This window comes from Globicephala melas, chromosome 13 (assembly GCF_963455315.2).
Source record: "Globicephala melas chromosome 13, mGloMel1.2, whole genome shotgun sequence".
In the NCBI taxonomy this organism is placed as follows: Eukaryota; Metazoa; Chordata; class Mammalia; order Artiodactyla; family Delphinidae; genus Globicephala; species Globicephala melas.
Genome location: NC_083326.1, coordinates 51,724,829 through 51,742,206, shown reverse-complemented (window position 1 = coordinate 51,742,206; position 17,378 = coordinate 51,724,829). Strand labels below are relative to the sequence as shown.

At 33.4% G+C, this 17,378-nt stretch overlaps 1 protein-coding gene across 5 annotated transcripts in view; it reads right to left on the bottom strand.

The window, feature by feature from the left end:
- Nucleotides 1-822: 822 nt before the first annotated feature.
- Nucleotides 823-17,378, bottom strand: part of ROCK1 (Rho associated coiled-coil containing protein kinase 1) — a 147,825-nt gene continuing 131,269 nt past the window's right edge. For 4 of the 5 annotated variants that reach the window (XM_030842667.2, XM_030842668.2, XM_060310535.1 and 1 more), the window contains 9 exons: nucleotides 16,702-16,790; nucleotides 15,302-15,490; nucleotides 14,285-14,444; nucleotides 7,891-7,961; nucleotides 7,597-7,685; nucleotides 4,550-4,628; nucleotides 4,130-4,391; nucleotides 3,574-3,781; nucleotides 823-2,349 (listed from right to left, as the gene is read on the bottom strand). In XM_030842667.2, coding sequence (XP_030698527.1) covers nucleotides 2,346-2,349; nucleotides 3,574-3,781; nucleotides 4,130-4,391; nucleotides 4,550-4,628; nucleotides 7,597-7,685; nucleotides 7,891-7,961; nucleotides 14,285-14,444; nucleotides 15,302-15,490; nucleotides 16,702-16,790 — 1,151 coding nt within the window. In that variant the 3' untranslated portion in view covers nucleotides 823-2,345. Of the gene's footprint in view, nucleotides 2,350-3,573; nucleotides 3,782-4,129; nucleotides 4,392-4,549; nucleotides 4,629-7,596; nucleotides 7,686-7,890; nucleotides 7,962-8,413; nucleotides 8,463-14,284; nucleotides 14,445-15,301; nucleotides 15,491-16,701; nucleotides 16,791-17,378 lie in introns of those variants that run through there. The other variant, XR_009566401.1, reaches the window with a different exon arrangement.

Below are 17,378 nucleotides of genomic sequence, written 5' to 3'. Positions count from 1 at the left end.
TTTGTTAAAAAAAAAAAAAGTACTCTCTTGCTCAAATAAATTAACTCTGTTCTCTGAACTTTACTGGACCTTAATATATTAGACCTTAATACATTAGGGTAATGGTGATGGTTCTGAGGCGGTAGTAAGGACACTGTCCAGAACTGTGAAGGGTCTGAGGTTTCACCCTACTTGCAAGCTACAAGTTAGCCTGCCACAATTTCATGGATCCTGGGTCATAGCCAAATGACTTTATACTTACAGCACAGCAAGCAGCATGAGCTTCACGTTCTCATCAGTTCCCCTTGCCCTCCGAGTCCCACAGGGGCAATGCAAAGTGGTCCAGGTGGGCGCTGAGCATGCAGTGAGTTTGCATCATAGCTGAGGAGCCCAAAGTTTAGGGTACCTGAATCTTTTATAATGAGCTCAAGCAAATCTGCCCAATTTTTGCCCTGGAGAGAGCCACTATCTTTATTATACAACAGCAAACAAACCTGCTTTCCTCTCTATGGAAACACAATGTCTTCCACGGCTGTTCACTATACAAATCTCCTTGGCAAAGACAGTGTAGAACAAACAAAGGCTGTCAGAGCTTCTGCTCCCAAGATGTGAGAAACGTAAGAGACCCATGGAGAATTTCCAAAAGACATTAGCCAACTTTTCATTTCAACTGTAGCACTCCTATTTTAGAGCCCAAACCAGGTTTTATCTTTTAAAAATTCACTTTAGTCATGAAATTTAACAAACATTTGTATGCAGCCAGGGACTAATTTACAGCATGGCTTCCATTCATCTCAGTCATGAGAAAATACCATAGCAGTCATTATTAAAGGTATCCATCCATAAATTACTTTTATTTCTCATTAAATGAGCACAGAGTCATTAGCATATTAATAACAGATATGTTTATTATTACATATCCATCAGTGCGGCTTTTAATACCACTTGAAACATGCATATCATCCTAGAGACGAATCAGTTTTCCAGTGCTTCTTATTTGATAGACATTACTGCAAAGCCATTATAAATTACTGAGGAGGTATTTGGTTAAAAAAATAAACAATAAATCATACTGCCCATATGAATCAACCCTTGCTATTGAACAAGAGTTTAACAGTATTTATCTGGTTCCTATGTTAACTGGAAAACATCACAGATGTATTGCCATAATTTTCTTTTATATTGGTGCAACCTTCTACATATTTTGCAGAGTTTTATGAAGTCATTCATTATTTTAGCAGGTAGTTTGATGCAAAGATTGTACTCAATTTATGGAAGTCCACCAAACCTCTAAATATTTTAAATTAAGCCAATTATCAATGAAAAACCCCCAACACACATAATTTTCTGAAAATATGTTTTTTGAAATTTTTATATTTAGTCATGGCAGTAAAATAATTATCTCAAATTAAGGCACTAAAAGGGCAATGCAACTCCCATCAAAAGTGTTCTAAGAATAATTTACATTTCAAACAGTGCATACATTTCTTATATGTTTGTTAACTTAATGTCTTTATCACTTAAAACCACAAAGAAACATATTATATAATTACAGAAATGATGTACCCCACAAAATGCTTTTAAACTTGGTTCTTTTGTACAGTTAGTTCCTAATGTCTCTAGTAGTAAAATAACTCAATATGGCTTGGCAAAAATGCATAGATTAAATGTAATTTTTTTGCCTTCTCCCATTCCCCAATCTACAAACTTGCTGAAACACATACAGTATTTTGTAAAGCATAATGTAAGATATTTATTTTCCATCAAGTCCACCACAGGCAATCAACAGTAAGGCTTTTAAATTCTACAGTGAGGGCACTGAAGTCAAGTGATGTCACTGCTTTCTTAAAATAGTTTTGTATAGTCTTGCAAGAGCATAAAAACTGAAGTTATTAAAAAAAAATTTCAGTTGTCTCATTTTGAGATATTTTCTTTACTCCTTCCATGAGCTGATCTTGATAGTGACGGCCATTCCACTTGAAAGTGAAAGTCTCTTCCTCTCACTCGTATGAGGAAAACTGTGTTCTATCATGATTGACAGGCGTTTTCTTAGAAATTCAAAAAGGCAGCACCTTTTTAAAAAAATATATCTAGCTAAGCTTTCCCTCAATTGTATTTGCATTACATAGTAATAATTAATCTAATCTACCTGTAGGCAAACCCGCAATAAAAAACAAAAACAAAACAAAACAAAAAAACAATCCTCAGTGTGCTTTTGTGCCAAAGCAAGGACAGAATAACAGCAATCTTAACCCTGAAGCCTGTGATATTGTGTCAAAGGAACAGCCTTCTGCTCTGCATGGTAAAAGATGCCTGGTTTATCAGGTAGCATCCCACACAATTCCACAAGGCACTAGGTCACATGGTTAACTGTTGAGGGAAAAAAATAAAAAATTTAAGAAATGTACGCAGTTTAAAAATTCAGAAAACAAAAATTGGAAGGAAAGGTACATATACATTATATATAATAGTTAACTAATACACAAAATTTGGAAAACAGGAAAAAGGAAAAACACACTATTATCTCCTTTTTGCTTCTACTTTGTTTCAAACACTTTTTTCCCCCCACAAAGCTATAAAAAATTTTAAGTATTTTAGATTCAGCTTTTATCCTATATAGGAGAGGGACAATACAAGATTCTACAGAAAGAAGTCCAGAGTGAGGTGATAATGCACTGGAATAGTATGGTAGCTGAGGAATACAGAAGGAGGAATGGCTATGAGTCATTTCAAAGAATTAGACTTGGTTATTGATAATATGGAATGAAGAAATGGGATAAATTAAATATGGCTTTAAGCCTGCTTGGAAGACTTGGGTGACATCAGCAGAGAGGCAAATCAGTGTTAGGTCTCAGCTTCTAGATTCAAATGTCCCTCTTAATATAAGGATTACACTCTAGGGAAAGTTGGTATTTGGTATAGGAGAAAAAACATAGGCTTCAGAAATGGATAAAAGTGGGGTCCAACCTGACTATGCTACTAGTTGGCTGTGTGATCTTGTGCAAGTTGCTTAATTTCTCTGAGCTCCATTTTTTCATGTGTTAAATGAGAACTTAATGAGTTATCATAACCGCTCCTCAGGAAAGCGTTTATGTCCTGTAACTGCTTGTTTTACCATATAAATATTTTTGAAAAAATTCCATCAAAACAAGATAAACTACACTCTCCCAAAAAGAAGAAAAGAAGGATACTTAACTGGGAAGTTTATTTGTTAACACTGATAATACCAAATAATTTTGATTAAAAAAAAATCTGCCAACATAGTTAAAAATAAAACGAGCAAAGTTTTACATGAAACTATTTACATTAAAAAGGGGTGAACAACAGTCATTTAAAACATTAAGGGCTAAATATGTACCATAACCAATGACAATAAAACCTGACACTGAACTAAATAAATATGACATTTATAAACATTATTAGCTTCTAACAAGAATCAGTTAAACTAATTTGTAAAGTCATTTCAAGTCATATATAAATACCCAGATACAAACGATGCCCTTTATGGGGAAAAGAACAATCGGACTCTGGATTTTAATAGATATTATCCAATCACATACTCACAGTTAAAAAGGTTAACATTTCAATCCTTACCTAGTTTTTCCAGATGTATTTTTGACCACTTTCCGGAAAGACTGATTTGCAGTGGATCTTGTAGAAAGTGTTCGAGGCGACGCACGAACAAAACCAGATGGTGGATTCTTAGGAATCTTCTTTACTAAATGAGTTACCCATTTTTTTTGTTCATCCTGAGAACATGCTAGTAGCAGCATATCTCTTGCTGATGTTACATCATAACTTACTATTTTAAGAAAAAAGAGCACAATTAAGGTCACATAATACCTAAAAGAGCCTTATCAAATATTCTTACAATTTAAAAAGATTTACTATGCTTAATTAAGCTTGGACAATATCTTGTCTTCTTAACTCAATTAAGTCGGAAAATTTAAAGAGAAAATATTAGTCATAAATTAGTAAGAAAAATAAAGTAAAATCAGAAATATGCATGTGGCTCCACCAGTGCCAAAATATTACGTCTTATTATCTTTTTTCAACTTGGTATAGGAAATGCCACATCTGAAGAAGTTATTTCATTGGGATTTAAGTCTCTAATTTGTTACATGTTATAAAAATAATTTTCATGCCTTACCTTTACATGGAGAAATTAAGTCCTCTTTCTTATCTAAGTGATCTCTGTGGCACTTAACGTGGCACCTTCGACATTCCAGGGCAGGGGGTGGCTTAAAAACATGCCAGAGAGGTTTGGCACAGGCCTCACAGTTGGCGGGAAAGTGGTAGAGGGTAGGAATGAACTCATGACCTTTGTGGTTTTGAAAATTAGTTTTCTCAGCTTGTTGTACTGGTTCCATCTCTACGTCTTTTCTACATTCACCTTCATTTGCGTATAGTATCTACATTTAGGAATGGTAAACAGAAGATTAAAAAAAGGTCTTAATCTATACATACAAGTTTCAAATGTATAAAAGTATTGGTGTATTTACATTTACTTCACAAATACACTTAGTACTTAGGTAAAGGATCTTCTAAAATTATATTTTCAGATTTTTACCTGGAATATTTTAGGAATTTCTTCAGTTTCAGCTCTGTACACATCTCCTTGGGTTACAGGACGAACATGAAACAATTTACTAAAATGAAAAGAAATATGATGTAGGCCATTATAAAAACTCATTTATAGCAAAAGACAGATATTTCGTTGAAGAGAACACAGAGGTGGCAAATAAGCATAGGAAAAGATTAGTCATTAGAGAAATGCAAATTAAAATCACAGTAAGTATCACTATACTCGTATCAGAATTTTTAAAATAAAAATAGTAATAACACCAAATGCTGGTGATGATGCAGAGAAACTAGATCACTCATACAACTATGGGAGAAATGTAAAACTGCAGAGTCACTCTGGAAAAGAGTATGGCAATTTCTTACAAATCTATATATATGAAAACCTGTACATGAATGTTCACAGCAGCTTTATTTTTAATAGGCCAAAATTGGAAAAAACTTAAATGAATGGTTAAACAAACTGTGATATAGTCATATGATGGAACACTACTCAACCACAAAAAGAAAAAAACTACCTCTTGGATGGACTTCAAGGGAATTACACTGAGTGAAAGAAGCATATCGAACGTTACATACTATTTGATTCCATTTACATAACATCCTTGAAGTGACAAAATTATACAGATGGAGAACAGATTAGTGGTTGCCAAAGATTAGAGAGGAGTACAGAAAGGGTGCTTCCTATGGCTATAAAAGGGCAATGAAGAATCCCTGTGATGAAACTATTCTATATTTTAACTTGGTGGTGGTCATACAAATCTATACATGTGGTAAAGGCATGCAGGCTGGAAAGGCAGAAGTAAAACTATTATTATTTGAAGATGACATTACTGTATACGTAGAAAAGCCCTGCGGAATCCACACACATACACAAAATCTCTAAAACTAATAAGTGAATAGCAAGATGAATATTCAAGGTTGATATACATAAATAAAGAGTGTTGAAATAACCAGATATCCACATGAACAAAACAAAACAAACCCCGCCCCCCGGAAAAAAAATTAACCTCAACCACTACTACTTTTTTTTTTTTCTTCTTTTTTGGCCGCGCTGCGAGGCACGCGAGATCTTAGTTCCCCAACAAGGGATCAAACCCGTGCACCCTGCAGTGGAAGCGCAGAGTCTTAACCACTGAACCGCCAGAAGACCCTCTACCACTACTTCTTACCAAACATAAAAAGAAACGAGATCAATCAGAACTTAAAAATAAAACCTAGAAGAAAACATAGAATACCTTCACAATCTTTGGGCAGGCAAAAATGTCTTGGACAGACTACACAAAAGGCAATAACCCTTTTCAAACCAGTGATACATTGGTTTCCATTAAAAGACACCATAAAGAAAATGAACTGGCAAACCACAGACTGGGAAATATTTGCACTACATATTCCTGACATAAAATTTGAAGCCAGAATATATACAGAACTTCTGTAAACCAGCCTTAAAAAGATAAGCAGCCCAATTAAAAAATGAGCAAAAGACTTGGAGACACTTAAGAGATACAAATGGCCAATAAATACATGGAAAGATTCTTGCCATCATTAGCCATAAGGAAAATATAAACTACAACAAAATAGCATTTCACATCCATTAGAACAGCTAAAAGTCAGACTGACAACACCAGATGTTGGTGAAGACGTGAAGCAACTGAAACTCAAATATTGCTGTTGAGTATAAACAGTATAACCTTTTTTGAGAACTGTCTGGTAGATTTATTTACACAAATTTACTATATGACCCAGGATTCCACTCCTAGGTATTTTACCCATGAGAAATGAAAACTTAAGTCCACAAAAAAGAATTTTCAAAGCAGTCTTACTTAAAATAGCTCTCTTAGAAGCAACCCAAATGCCCATTAACAAAAGAATGGATAAACAAACTGAGGTATATTCATTCAATGGAATATTACTCAGCAATAAACAGAACAATCAATACACACAGCAAAACACTATGCCGAGTGAGGGAAGCCAGGCACAAAAGAGTACATACTATAAATTGGATTAGTATGAAGTTCTAGAATAGGCAAAACTAAATCTCAGTGATAGAATTCAGATCATCTTTTTTTTTCCCCTTGAGGAGGCACAAGCAAGCTTTTTAGGGTGATAGAAATGTTCTTTATCTCGTACTGGGTTTGATTATGCGGGTGCTTACAACCATCAAAAGTCACTGGACTGAACACTTAAGATGTATGTATTCTATTGTATGAAAATTACATCTCAATAAAAAGGTAAAACAACAATAACAACAAACTCTCATCAACATAAAAAGTATTTAAGTTAGTTGAAAGATGTCTTTCTTATTAATGTTTATGCATTATTCCAGTTAAGCTGATTATTTAAATTTTCACAACTAATGTCTTTTTAAAATTGAGAAATAAAATATCAGTACTCTCTGGTACTTGCTCAATTTTTTTTAACATTTTAACTATAATCAGCTCCACAATGTTTAATTACAAAGGAATGGCAAAACTTCATTTTAAGTTTATATTTCTCTGTCGTACCCACCACACTTCACTCTGAATTTGTATGTTATTGCATATATTTTACCTTTCCTGCTACTAGCCTGTAAGCTCCTCAAATATGAAACTGTCTTACTCATTTTATACAACCTACAACACCTATGATAATACAGGCAGCAGTGCCTAAGAAATGGTTTTAGAATGAATACAAGGAAAAAAACCTAAGCTTATTACAGACCTCTTTGACCTATTATTAAAAAAAGAAAAGATATATTTTATTTCCTTCTTAACAATGACCACATAATCATATACTTTGAGATGTTCTGTGAACATAAAACCAATAAACACTTGAAATTAAAAAAAATTGTCTTTAGAATACATCGATCAGGTATGCAAAATTTCCCCTCTCATATTTTGATAAAGTAAGATTTAATATAGTTATTATTTAAATTTGTTAAGAAAAAAGTCAATAACGTTTAAATAACAAAATATAAACTAAATGGTAAGTCTAAAAATAATTGATTATCGTAGGTTAACACTCAACAGTCTTAAAATTCAATAAAAGGCAACTTACTCAATGTCCAATACCATAGATGGATTGGATTGTTCCTTATCTTGTTCATCATTGTAAAACAAAATTTTTTTGCTGCTTACCACAACATACTGAAATGAGAAAAAAGGGGGGAAGAGATAAGAGCAGTATTAACTTGGTTTAAAGTGATAAGCACAATACTTGCCATTTATATCTAGATCATATTGTAGTAATATGATCTACAATGCCAATAATAGGACAGTTAATACAAGTTGTATGCTTTAAAAGTAAAATATATAACAAAATATCAATTAGAAAAACTGAGGCATATTGTACCTGTTTCTTCCAGCCGTATCTTTTGATATTTCCTCTATTTGGTATTGAAAGCCAACCTTCAATTCTTGATTCTAGAAGAAAAAAAAAAAATAGTGTTCAGCCTTAAATTGTCACAAAAGGAAAAGCTATTACAAGTTGTCTGACAGCATGCAGCAACAGGCATTCGAACACAGCTAAATGAATAAGTGCTATAATTTGCTCTTTCATGCTTCAATCACACAAATCAACTTTAATGGCCATACAAATACTGCAGAAAAAAATTCCAAGCCACTTTCCGCATAAAATTAACATTCAGTACTCAATTATAAAAGTATGAAGTAACAACAGTACCCTTAATAGCCAGGCAAGACTGGAATGGATTGCAGCTTAAATGGGATATGATACAGAAGACTTTAAATATCATTTAACATTCATATAAAAGTATTTAGCAAAAAAAAAAAAAAATGCAGCAAGTGGAGCAAATCAGAGCCATGATTTACACAAGAAAGAGCAAGCAAAAGTACACAAGTGTCCTATTACTCACAGAAGGTAAGAATAGAAGATAAATAAATAAGGAATGCAGGCAGAATCAACTAGATATAAAGAATAAGAGACAAGTATTTTATTTGTTTTCTCAGTACAATGTTCTGATAAACTTTTTGGTAAAACACCCCAAACAATTTCATTAAAAGTGTCCAAATTTGGTTGGGAAGGGGTCCTTAATTCTAGTGGTAAATCCAATTACAATTCTTAGCAAACTAAAAGAGGTATAAATAAAGCCTTTCAAGTTTGTAGCATCAGAATTTAATAAACAGTAAAAGAACACAGAATTCAGTTGGTAAAACTGCTAATGTTTTATCAGTTTGTGCATACCAGAAATTCTTTGACTAATTTGATCAATGCATTTTATAATTATTATTACTATTTAAATATAATTAATGTTTATTAAAAATATATGGGGGAAAAAGATGATTCCAGTTAGAAATGATTATTTTATATCAGGTTAGAGATAAGAACATTTAACCGTTTTTTTAGATCTATTATATTTGAAACACAAAAGAAGGGACAAGTGACCAACTGTAAGGTACAATGCTATAATGTGACATTATACCATGGCTCAAATCATGACCCCTAAGGGGAATATATATTACCCTCCTCCATATAACTTAAAAGTTGTGAAACAATTCGGTCTTACAGTAATGATAACAATAGGTAACATCTACTGTACATTTATTATTTCCCAAGTGCTTTACAAGGAATACCTCATAAATAATCTGTAATAGTCCCATGAACATAGGATATTACATTCTTAGGAATATAGGATAAGATAGGTTCTACTATCATCCTCCATTTACAAATGAAGAGACTAAGGCTTAGCAAGGTGAACTAACTTACCCAAAGGTAATCACAGCAACTGTCAAAACTTTAGGGTTCACCCAGGCAGTCTAATTTCTGAGTTTAAATTCCTAGAGCACAATGATATTCTTTCCTTAAACAAGCTTTGCAGTTAACTAAATCAGGAGTAATGTTATTGTTCCAACTTCTTCCCTGTACCTAATGCCCTATGCTTTTGTTATTCCCCTTCATCTAAATTGTTGTTTTTGTTAAAGTCGAAGAAATAATAAGAAACTTCAGTTCAAAATGATCCCCTTCTTCTCCCAAGTTTTTTTCTTAGTTGCCATTATTTAGTTCATCAATAATTAATTTGTTCCATCGGGCATTTCCTTGGTAAGTTTTGTGAGAGCAGGGGACCATATACTAACACTTTATTTTATTTTATTATTTATTTATTTATTTATTTTTTTTGGCAGTACGCGGGCCTCTCACTGTCGTGGTCTCTCCCGTTGCGGAGCACAGGCTCCGGACGCGCAGGCTCAGCGGCCATGGCTCACGGGCCCAGCCACTCTGCGGCACGTGGGATCCTCCCGGACCGGGGCACGAACCCGTGTCCCCTGAATCGGCAGGCGGACTCTCAACCACTGCGCCACCAGGGAAGCCCCACTTTTTAAAAATATATACTCCAAGCCATCTGACACACAGAGTAGGTACCTGATATACCTTTTTTGCTTATTTTGCAATTCTTTTTTTCTGACTTAGCCAATTAAATTCACCCTCTATTTAAATAATGGTTGTAATTTAAAAACCAAAGGGCTGCTTTATATTAAGTAACATACAGAAGGCTGTTGATCATTCACAAATATTCTGTTGTAGAAAAGGAAAAAAGTTACTGCTAGGAAAACTTCCCTTCAGTGTGCCAAAGTCCATTTAATACCAGTAATTCCTCACCAAAAATAAAAGATGTAAAAGCCACTGAAATCTTGACATTTATACAAAATTGTGTATGCCAAAATATTCCTCCCTCCAAGTTATTTCTCTATGAGAATAAATGCCAAAAATATTTATGCTTTCTGGCTCTAGGTTTGAAATATATTTTCAATGAATTGTTGTATGTTGAAGACTGTATGACTGAATGTATGTCATTTCAGTGTTCCTATAGAAATTTTATACATCAAAGGCATTTTATGAATTAAATAAGCCCAATTTTATATTTGCTCTAATTTAAATAAAATGAAGAAATTAGGAACTCAAAAAAGATGCTGAAGATATGTGAAGGTTTTTGCCAATTTAAAACAATAATGTTATAGGAGAGAATCTTAGTCTTTCCTTCTGGTGAATTCCCTTCAGAGAAGCAGGTAAACTAAGCTCAGTGATAAATTAAAAAAACTGCTTACTTCTGTCTTACATGCAAGTTAATATACCAGTTTTTTTTTTTAAGTATATAAAGACCTCCTTCAAAACTATGACCACTTGTGACCTAAGTGGCAATCTGAAAGTATAATGCTCTAAATTCTATCTTTTACAATACAAGCACAGAAATCAGCTTCTCCAGATAAATAAATGAAATGCTGAGGACTTCTAAGTCTATATTATTATCAATAACATACTACTGAAGTACAGAAACAACTTGGTCCCAGGTTTTACATATTTGTAGAGCAATTTTAACTTACAAAAAAAATTTAGATGTGCACTACTGCAATATCAGCAATTAACTCCTTTACCCAAATAAGAAAGAGGTTAACTATATGTAAATCAGTATCAAATACAGCCAATTTAAACATCAAAGCTAACCACTGAAGACTACCAAAGTTTACTTGATAAACTACATACTGCTTAAGAAATAAAGGTAGAGAATCACTCCAAAATTCTAAAATTATATTCAGAAGTGATATAAAAAAGAAAAAAAAATCAATGCTCAAGAATTCAGATGTACTGATTATCTCCAATCATTGATTAGATTTGGGCAAAGTCAGAAACTCTTATATACTCAAATACTTGGAAACATACCAAGAAATCCAGCATACACAGGTTTAAGTTACAAAGTCTGAGATCAAGCTGGATGGAAAGAGAATGATGCAGATAATCCATAAGAGATAATGAATATTAATGGATGCTGATACCAGTGTTCTTAATGCTTCATCTATTTTTACATTCTTTTCAGATTCTTAGGTCAATATTTCCAAAAGTAAAGGAAAAAAAACAAGGAAGGAGAGCCAGATATCACCTTAGTCTTTCTGTCATCTAGGCAATAGGAAAACCTTAACCCTACAGGGTAACCTTTATATTTACAGTGCTAAGGCCACAACCTGCCACAGAACCAAAAGGAGGATGAAGACACAAGAGAATGAAAGTGATATTAAGAACTTCAAAGGGTTATAAGTCAGAGAAGGATAACCATTTTCTCTAAGGTTTTTAGAATTGGGAAACTTAGAGAGATTTAATCTAGTTAATGACAAGATGCCAGCTGAGAAAATGACAGAGGCTGAACTCTAAACAAACAAGATAATTAAATGAGATTCTTTATATTGAATGATGAAATCTAAGAGAAATAAAGTATATTATCAGTTTATCCACCTAACTACTTAAAAAACCATCTCACTGAACTAAAAATATGATCAATATTTCAAAAGGCCTTCATTTTAACTATTTAACTATTCTAAGACCTCCCTTTGTAAATCTGTAGTTCAAATTCATTTATCAGTTTTCCAAACTAAGTAAAATTAATCATCACTTTCAAAAAAATCTTTCAGACACTTGAATGATATGTAACTCTCTCAAATTAAGGATGAATGCCGCATCAAGTTTCCGTAGTGTAGTGTTATCATGTTCGCTTCACAAGAATGAATACCAAAATTCTTTACAATTCTTCCTAGATATTACCACAAAACCTTAACTTTATTTGCCAGAGATCTAGTAAATGGCAGACTTAGTACATATTTTCAATTTACTAGTAAAATATCTGACACAGAGGAAAATAACATAGGTAATGATTATCCATTAATTTCTACCTCCAATATGAAAGTCATAGTCTCCAATATGAAAAGGTTCAGCACTACAGAGACCTCTGTAAAGTTCAAACTGAGAACACAGTTAATAGAGAAAGAGATACCCTAATTGGTCTCCCTTTATAGCAATGGAGAATGGCCACCAGAGCCTTTTTGTTTTCCCACTTTGTTTGAACTTTGAAATCCTTAAAAGCAAAATCTCTGAAAATACTAAGCTATTCTAAATATTATATACTCAGAATGGAGCCAGTAGAAGAATTTAAAAATCTCTTTGCTGACTGACTCCTGAGTGGATTTATTAGGTCAGGATTCTGAAATCTAAATGGATATCTCACCTAAGTCTACCAATCAAACCACCTGATGATGCTTTGAGTTTAGCCTTCCTGAATAAGCCAGGATGAAAGATAAAACTCATTACCTTCTCCCAACCTCATCTTTCAATTCAAATCCTCTAGATAGCATTCACCAATAATGAATCAGTCTCTGAAATGTTTAACTTAATACAAGGAAAACCAAGGCATACATAGTAAGACATTATAAACAAAGTTAAGGGGAAATGGGTGGGATAAAGACAAAAACCTTGTCAGGATATTTAACCTACACTAGAGAAAGAATTCCTTTAACTAAATAACTAGAAATATCTTGGGGTTAATGAAGAGGGAACCTAAACTACAATTTCAGTTCAACAAGTGAAGGAATGTAGACAAACTGCCCTAAAATTCATACTCTTTCTTAACTGATGATTAAGTCATAACTTTAGAAAGATGTTCAAACAACGGCTGAAGCTAGAGATTCTTATTAAATCCAAAGTGATCCTCTGATAAGGATGTGCACCTACAAGATTCTCAAGAGGCAGGAGGTTTCAGAGAGCCAAAAATGGGAATACAGAAGGAATTTCTTGACCACTGGAGTAAGAAATATTTATTCCCTGTCCTTCCCTTTCCAGATATCTCATTTTGGGCTAGCGAAGCCACCGAAGAATGAGGGATTACACAGAATACAAATAAGAACTGAATTCACTTCCTACTTTGAGTCCCACTTTCTTGACCAAGAATGATAACGTAAAATTTTCTAAGTAGTCTATCAAGTTTCTTATATCAAATTCTCAAAAAACAAGTAATATCTGTTAAAACAGATCCCTATTATATCAAATGTGCTGTCATATCTTTTTATGCATTATTCAGGAAATACATTAAATAAAATCTATTTTCAAGTTTAGGACCATGTTACAAAACTTTCAAGACCTTGAACTAAGAATATGTAGTAGGTCAAATGTGTTGTGTGTGTGTGTGTATGCCTTTAAAATCTGTAATGCATGTTTTAATATATATAACCTATTCATTTCTAAATTGAACCTGTAATATGTGTATTGTTCATCTCTGTTAAAAAGACATAAATGTACTATAACCTATACTACAATGAACCCAAGAATGAGGCTGTGTTTATTTTTCAATTGATTCTCCACTAGAAAAAAAAAAGGAAAAAGAAGAAAAGGTCTGAAATCCTAGCTACTCGCTTTTGCCTTTACTTGACTTCCTGCCCCCTCTCTGCATCTTCCAACCCCTTTTATCGATTTCACCAAATTTGAAACTTCAAGTCTGATTAAAGTTTATCACTATAGCATTAGGTGGGCTTCTATATAGAGCTGCTGTGGTTCTGATTATTAAGTATAGTTCTTAGTTTTAGCAAAAAAATACATAAAACACTGCAGAGCTGCTACTCATGAAAACATGTACAATCCTCCTTAAATGGTGAGAGTTGTAGCAGCAGCTTCAACTTTCACCATGGCATTAGGCTGGTTCAGTACTGATTCATAAACATCTTCAAGTTTCTATTTAGTTAGAGCCACTCAGATCTATTTTAATAGCCTAAGACTGCTTATGACTGCTTTTATTCTATAAAATGCACTGGGTATACAAATGTCATCAGACTCTGGCTATCAGAAACATAAATCCCTTCTTAAGAATCCATGGACAAAACAACAAAGAGGTAGAAATCCAAATGAAAGAAATCTACATTAATTTCCATGACGTTTAAGCAAACTTGAATGAAGTAACAGAAAATATTCTTACCTGGAAGGTTTCCATCAGTTTCATCTGCACTAGGAAAACTAGCAACACTTGTAGAATCTGATAGGTCCAAAAGTTTCGCACGCAATTGCTCAATGTCACTCTCTTTGCTAGCCAACTGCATCTGAAGCTCATTCCTATGTGTACATTCTTCTACCAATTGCTATTTTTAAAAAAATACCAAGATAATATAAAGAATCAAGATCAAAATTTCCAACATTAGAAATTAAGAATTAGTGGAACTATAAGTAATCTAGAATTATTAATACTAAAAATTTACTGTAAACTTCATGAATGTTTACTACCACAGATTTTAATACAACTATAAATGTGCAAGTTCTCTTCCTCAGTAATACATTGCTTGGATAAGCTCCTTTTCTCTTTGCTTTAAATAAGCTTTTTTTTAAATACAAAGCATCAAAAACCAAAACCAAACACCTGTTAAAACAATAGAAATTGCTTTTATGGCTTCAAACAAAATAATTTAAAAGATATAGAAAGCTTCTCAGGATGGTAAAACTATAAATGATGGAGTCAATGCTTGTATCTAAGTCTGCCTAAGATCAGAGACCATGTTCTCAATTTTGTGCTATTAAGCTAGGAAGCATCAAAAAAATTAAGCTTGATATTTTGAAAAGTGAGTCCTTATCAGAGGAAACAAAAAGGCTATAATACTCCAATTCCACTATCCCAACTATAGTCAATATTATACCAGTCATATCTCAATTTCAGTCTGAAGCCAAAGAGGCAAAACCCTTGGTTGTTTCTCTAAAAGTACCATCTCTAATCAAGCTGATGCTAAGGGGTAAAAATTACTCAAGTCATAGTTAATAGGCAACATAGTATCTTTCTATTTTTTCAAGATCATGGTTCAAATTAGAGTAACAGTAATCAAATTACGGAGAATATAAACCTAAATATGATTTTTATACTAAAAAAACTACATGAGATCAGTAGACAATAAGTATATACAGTAATAACAATTTAAAATAATCCTACAAGTGCAACACACAACCTTACCGCTTGCATGTCATTCAGTTCCTTCTGATGTTTCACTACCATCTGGTTGAATTTCTCTCTTTCTTGGTTGAGTTCAAGTTGTAGCTTTCGATTTTCCTTTTCCTTCTTTCTCAAATCCTGTGTATTAGCTTTCTTTCTATCAATTTTAAAGTCTTTCCGATTCATTATTTCTGCCAACTTGTTAACAGCCTATTAAAATATTAAAATGTTATTAATAAGGTTCTTCATTGTAGCTACCCAATTTAAATCTCCACTAAAAATATATATTTTTCTTCAAAATCAGGAAGCAGGACTTTTTGTGTATGTGAAAATTAGGAGAAACTAATGAATGTTGGAATATGATAATTGGTAGCACAAGTAACTATTATTGATTCATCTCATTGTTCAAATGTAAGAACCAGACAGGCTTGCAAAAATCCAGTTATTGTTCAACAATAATTCAGCACTTATACTGCATGTAAGCACTCTGATAGGCACTAGAGACAAGGACAGAAAATACAATTATGCCCCAAAAGCATCCTAGTCTGGTGGAGGAGGAGGATAAGCAAGCATGACAGTACAGAGTGATACTGCTTCTTTTTTCTCTTAAGTGTCCCTTACTTTTTCTTTTTTTCTATTGGATTGTCTTTTTCTTTTTTGCAGATGCTCTTTATATTTATCTATATATGCTGCAAATATTCTTCCTAGTTTATTTTCTTTCAACTTATGTTCTTTTGGACTTTTTTGTATGTAATAAATGTCAATCTTTTTCTTCATGGTCTCTGTTTTGGTATAAAGGGAAGTAAAATCTCCACTGAAGGATTTTCAACAGGTATTAAGTGCATTTTTGAAAGACTACTCTAGTTGAAGGATTGTTGAGAGGGAGAATAGATTAGTGGTAAGGAGCTATCAAGTAGAAAATATTTATTTTACTGTAAAAATCAACTGAGGTACACGGCACCTTATGAAGAATTTAAACTACTGGACAACTTGGTAAAATGACAAGATACCAAGTTTTACTGTAAAAAATCTGATCTAGCTGCAAAATACAAAGCAAAATGATACCTCCACCCCTTTTAAGTTTCTTACTCTCCCCATTCTTCTCTCTTGACTTCAGTCAAGTATGTGGTTTCTCCTCATTAAGTTTTCTACTGTCAATTGTAGGTTTTCCATACAATCTAAAACAAATTCTTCACTAATCAGGTGACTAGACGAATTAGCCTTCTTAACTCGATTGAAATCCTACTTCCTGAATAAGTCTTCCACATTTAATGAAGAAAGAATATTACATTACTTGTTCTAATGAAAAGCTTGAACCTTATAATCTCAGTTTTAAGAAAAGGACATGAAGAGCAAATATTAACTTCTGAATATATGATACTCAGATACAAACACATGGAAAAGGCTAAGAGCATGTATACCTGCGTTTTAAGGGTTCGTTCTGTATTGATATTCTTTTCAAAGGCAGCCTTAAGATTATTGATCTCCTCCTCCTTCTTCAGTTTATATTCTGTCAACAAATTATATAAAATGTTATTGCATGGCATTAATTAATTTCTGCCTTGCAAAGTAACAATGAGATACTTTTATAGAAATTTTGTAATGGATTCAAGGTTTATTTTAAGCAATAAAATATTTAATTCTTAGTTATTAGTAACAATAACTAATTATTCAAATTAGCATATACCACATAACTTTCAGTAACTTCATTAAGATATTTTTCCAGGGCTTCCCTGTTGGCACAGTGGTTAAGAATCGCTTGCCAATGCAGGGGACCCGGGTTCAAGCCCTGGTCCGGGAAGATTCCACATGCGGCGGAGCAACTAAGCCTGTGCTCCACAACTACTGAGCCTGTGAGCCACAACTACTGAAGCCCGCGTGCCTAGAGCCCGTGCTCCACAACAAGAGAAGCCACCACAATGAGAAGCCTGCGTACCACAGTGAAGAGTAGCCCCCGCTCGCCGCAACTAGAGAAAGCCCGAACGCAGCAATGAAGACCCAATGCAGCCAAAAATAAATAAATAAAATTAATTAATTAATATTTTTAAAAGATTTTTTTCAGCTTATTGAGGTACAATAGACAACTGAAATTTTAAGA